This window comes from Tachyglossus aculeatus, chromosome 19, assembly GCF_015852505.1.
Source record: "Tachyglossus aculeatus isolate mTacAcu1 chromosome 19, mTacAcu1.pri, whole genome shotgun sequence".
In the NCBI taxonomy this organism is placed as follows: domain Eukaryota; kingdom Metazoa; phylum Chordata; class Mammalia; order Monotremata; family Tachyglossidae; genus Tachyglossus; species Tachyglossus aculeatus.
The window spans coordinates 24,979,094-24,981,916 of record NC_052084.1 but is presented as its reverse complement, the minus strand read 5'-3'; the positions used below and the strand labels follow the sequence as shown (position 1 = coordinate 24,981,916).

General features: G+C 45.4%; 1 protein-coding gene across 1 annotated transcript; it reads right to left on the bottom strand.

The window, feature by feature from the left end:
- Nucleotides 1–1,040: 1,040 nt before the first annotated feature.
- Nucleotides 1,041–1,988, bottom strand: LOC119940959 (putative olfactory receptor 2W6). The gene has a single exon (XM_038761371.1). The coding sequence runs from the start codon at nt 1,986–1,988 to the stop codon at nt 1,041–1,043; it is 948 nt and encodes a 315-aa protein (XP_038617299.1).
- Nucleotides 1,989–2,823: the final 835 nt, after the last annotated feature.

Below are 2,823 nucleotides of genomic sequence, written 5' to 3'. Positions count from 1 at the left end.
TGTCCATGTCCCACATAATAATAATAATAATAATAACAATAATAATAATAATAATAATAATAGTATTTGTTAAGTACTTATTATGTGCAAAACACTGTTCTAAGCGCTGGGGGGATACAAGGTGATCAGGTTGTCCCACGTGGGGCTCACAGTCTTAATCCCCATTTTCCAGATGAGGGAACTGATGCACAGAGAAATGAAGTGACTTGCCCAAAGTCACACAGCTGACAATTGGCAGAGCCAGGATTTGAACCCATGACCTCTGACTCCAAAGCCCGTGCTCTTTCCACTGAGCCATGCTGCTTTTCCCAGATGAGGTAAATGAGGCACAGAGAAGTTAAGTGACTTGCCAATGGTCACACAGCAGACAAGTGTCAGAGCTGGGATTAGAATCCAGGTCTTCCTGACTCCCAGGTCTGTGCTCTATTCACTAGACATGTTGCTGAGACACTTTCCAACCTTCACCTCAGCCTTACTCTACTTTACTATAAAGTAGTTTGTGTATTTGAACTATACAGTATTTAATGCAGTAAAATGACAATGAATGGCAAAGAGTGCAAAGCATTCTACTGTTGGTAGTCTGAGGAATAAGGGGACTTGTATCTAAAAATTCCAATCATGGTAATATCTCCAAATCTTGGAAGCTCTAACCCATTCACTCCCACTGAATCAGTGGTTTTTATGAGATTTTCCCACAAAATGAGATTCCTCAAGAACACAACCCCCATGTTACAAAAGGAAAGACTGTATATGGATTCTGCCGGTGCAAATCTGGATAGACAGAATAAGATTCATTGACTGTTTGACCCCTTGAAGGGACAACCAATCGATCAATGATATTTATTCAGTTCTTATGGTTTGCAGAGAACTGTACTAAGCACTTGGGAGAATATAATGATCACTGCCCACAAGGAGCTTACACTCTAGAGTTTAGTTGGATTTTTGGCCAGTGCTGAATTCTGATTGGGTGGGGGAGGGGGGTTGACCCCCATGCTCATTTCAGTCCCTGACCAAACACTACCAGTATTTGATTCTTGATTTCAAGTTTCCCTTGAATGGCAGTCTTTCCACAACAGCCTCCTCACTGCCCCCAGCATGTCCTTGTTCCTCAGGGTGTAGATGAGTGGGTTGAGTGTGGGGGTAACCACGGTGTAAAAGAGGGTCAGAAACCTGCCTGAAGTCTTGGAGAAAGAGCTGTTGGGCTGGATGTAGATGATCGAGCTCATGCCGAAGAAGAGAGTCACCACCAGCAAGTGGGACCCGCAAGTGCCCAGGGCTTTCCGCCAGGCCTGGGTTGACTTGATTCTCAGCACGGTCCGGGCAATGAACCCATAGGATAGCATGATCAGGCTCATGGGCAGAAGGAGCAGGACCAAAGTGGCCATGAAGAGCTGGATCTCATTGGCTTTTGTGTCCACACATGCCAGCTTGATCAGAGCAGGCACTTCACAGAAAAAGTTGGTAAGGTGTTGGTGCCCACAGCGGGGAAGCAGGAGAGTGATGGTACTCTGAATCACACTGTTGCCCAGACCACTGATCCATGCTACAGCTGCCAGGGCATGGCAGAACCGTGGGTGCATGATGGACCTGTAGTGGAGGGGTCGACAGACAGCAGCATAGCGGTCAAAAGCCATGACAGTGAGGAGGACGCACTCAGCTGAGCCCAGGGCCAAGGAGACATAGAGCTGGATGGCACAGCCCACAGCAGTGATGGCCTTAGATGGCCCCCACAGGTTCCATAATAGTTGGGGGACCGTGCTAGTGGTGAAGCAGAGATCCACAAAGGCGAGATGGGAGAGGAAGAAGTACAGGGGGGTGTGGAGCCTGGGGTCCAGACGTGACACCACAATGATGATGGTGTTGCCCACCAGGGTCAGGAGATAGGAGGACAAGACAACCACAAATAGAATCACTTCCAGCTGTGGCTGATCGGAGAAGCCCATTAGGATGAAACCTTCTCTGAGACTGTCATTCTTCATCGCAGGCATTCTTTTCTGGGAGGAGAAAGAAATGGGTTCTTGTGGAAAGATTGATGTAGTGAGATCTGAGATTTCTAGTCACCTTGAAGAAAATGAGTCAGTGTGACAATGAGTTGGGAATAGAACAAGAATCATCTCCTTATCTACATATCTTTAAATAATTATAAATTACTTATTTACTAATATTACTGTCTGACTCCCCCTCTAGGCTTTATCATTATAGGCAGGGAACAGGTCTGATAACTCTGTTGTATTCTCTCAAGTGCTTAGAACAGTGTTCTCCCGAAGTAAGTGCTCAATAAATACCAGTGATTTATTGACTTTTATTCTTGAGCAAGGAGATTCTCCTAAATGTTGTGGGGTTTTCTTCTCCTTCTCCTTGCTCTCCTTTCTTTCACCTCAGCCCTTCCTGTCCAGGCATCCCTTAAAAATCAATCTGTGCTAATCTGTGGTAATCTGTAATCTGTGGTAATCTGCAATCTGTAATCTGTGGCAAGAGAAGCAGTGTGGCTCAGTGGAAACAGCATGGGCTTTGGAGTCAGAGGTCAGGGGTTCGAATCCCGGCTCTGTCACATGTCTGTTGTGTGACCTTGGGCAAGTCACTTAACTTCTCGGAGCCTCAGTTACCTTATCTGTAAAATGGGGATGAAGCATGTGAGCCCCACCGTGGGACAATCTGATCACCTTGTATCCCCCCACAGCGCTTAGAACAGTGCTTTGCACATAGTAAGCACTTAACAAATGCCATTATTATTATTATTATTATTATTATTATTATTATCTGTGGCATTTAATGAGCCTTAACTGTATATAAAACACTGTACTAAGTGCTTGTGAGAGTACA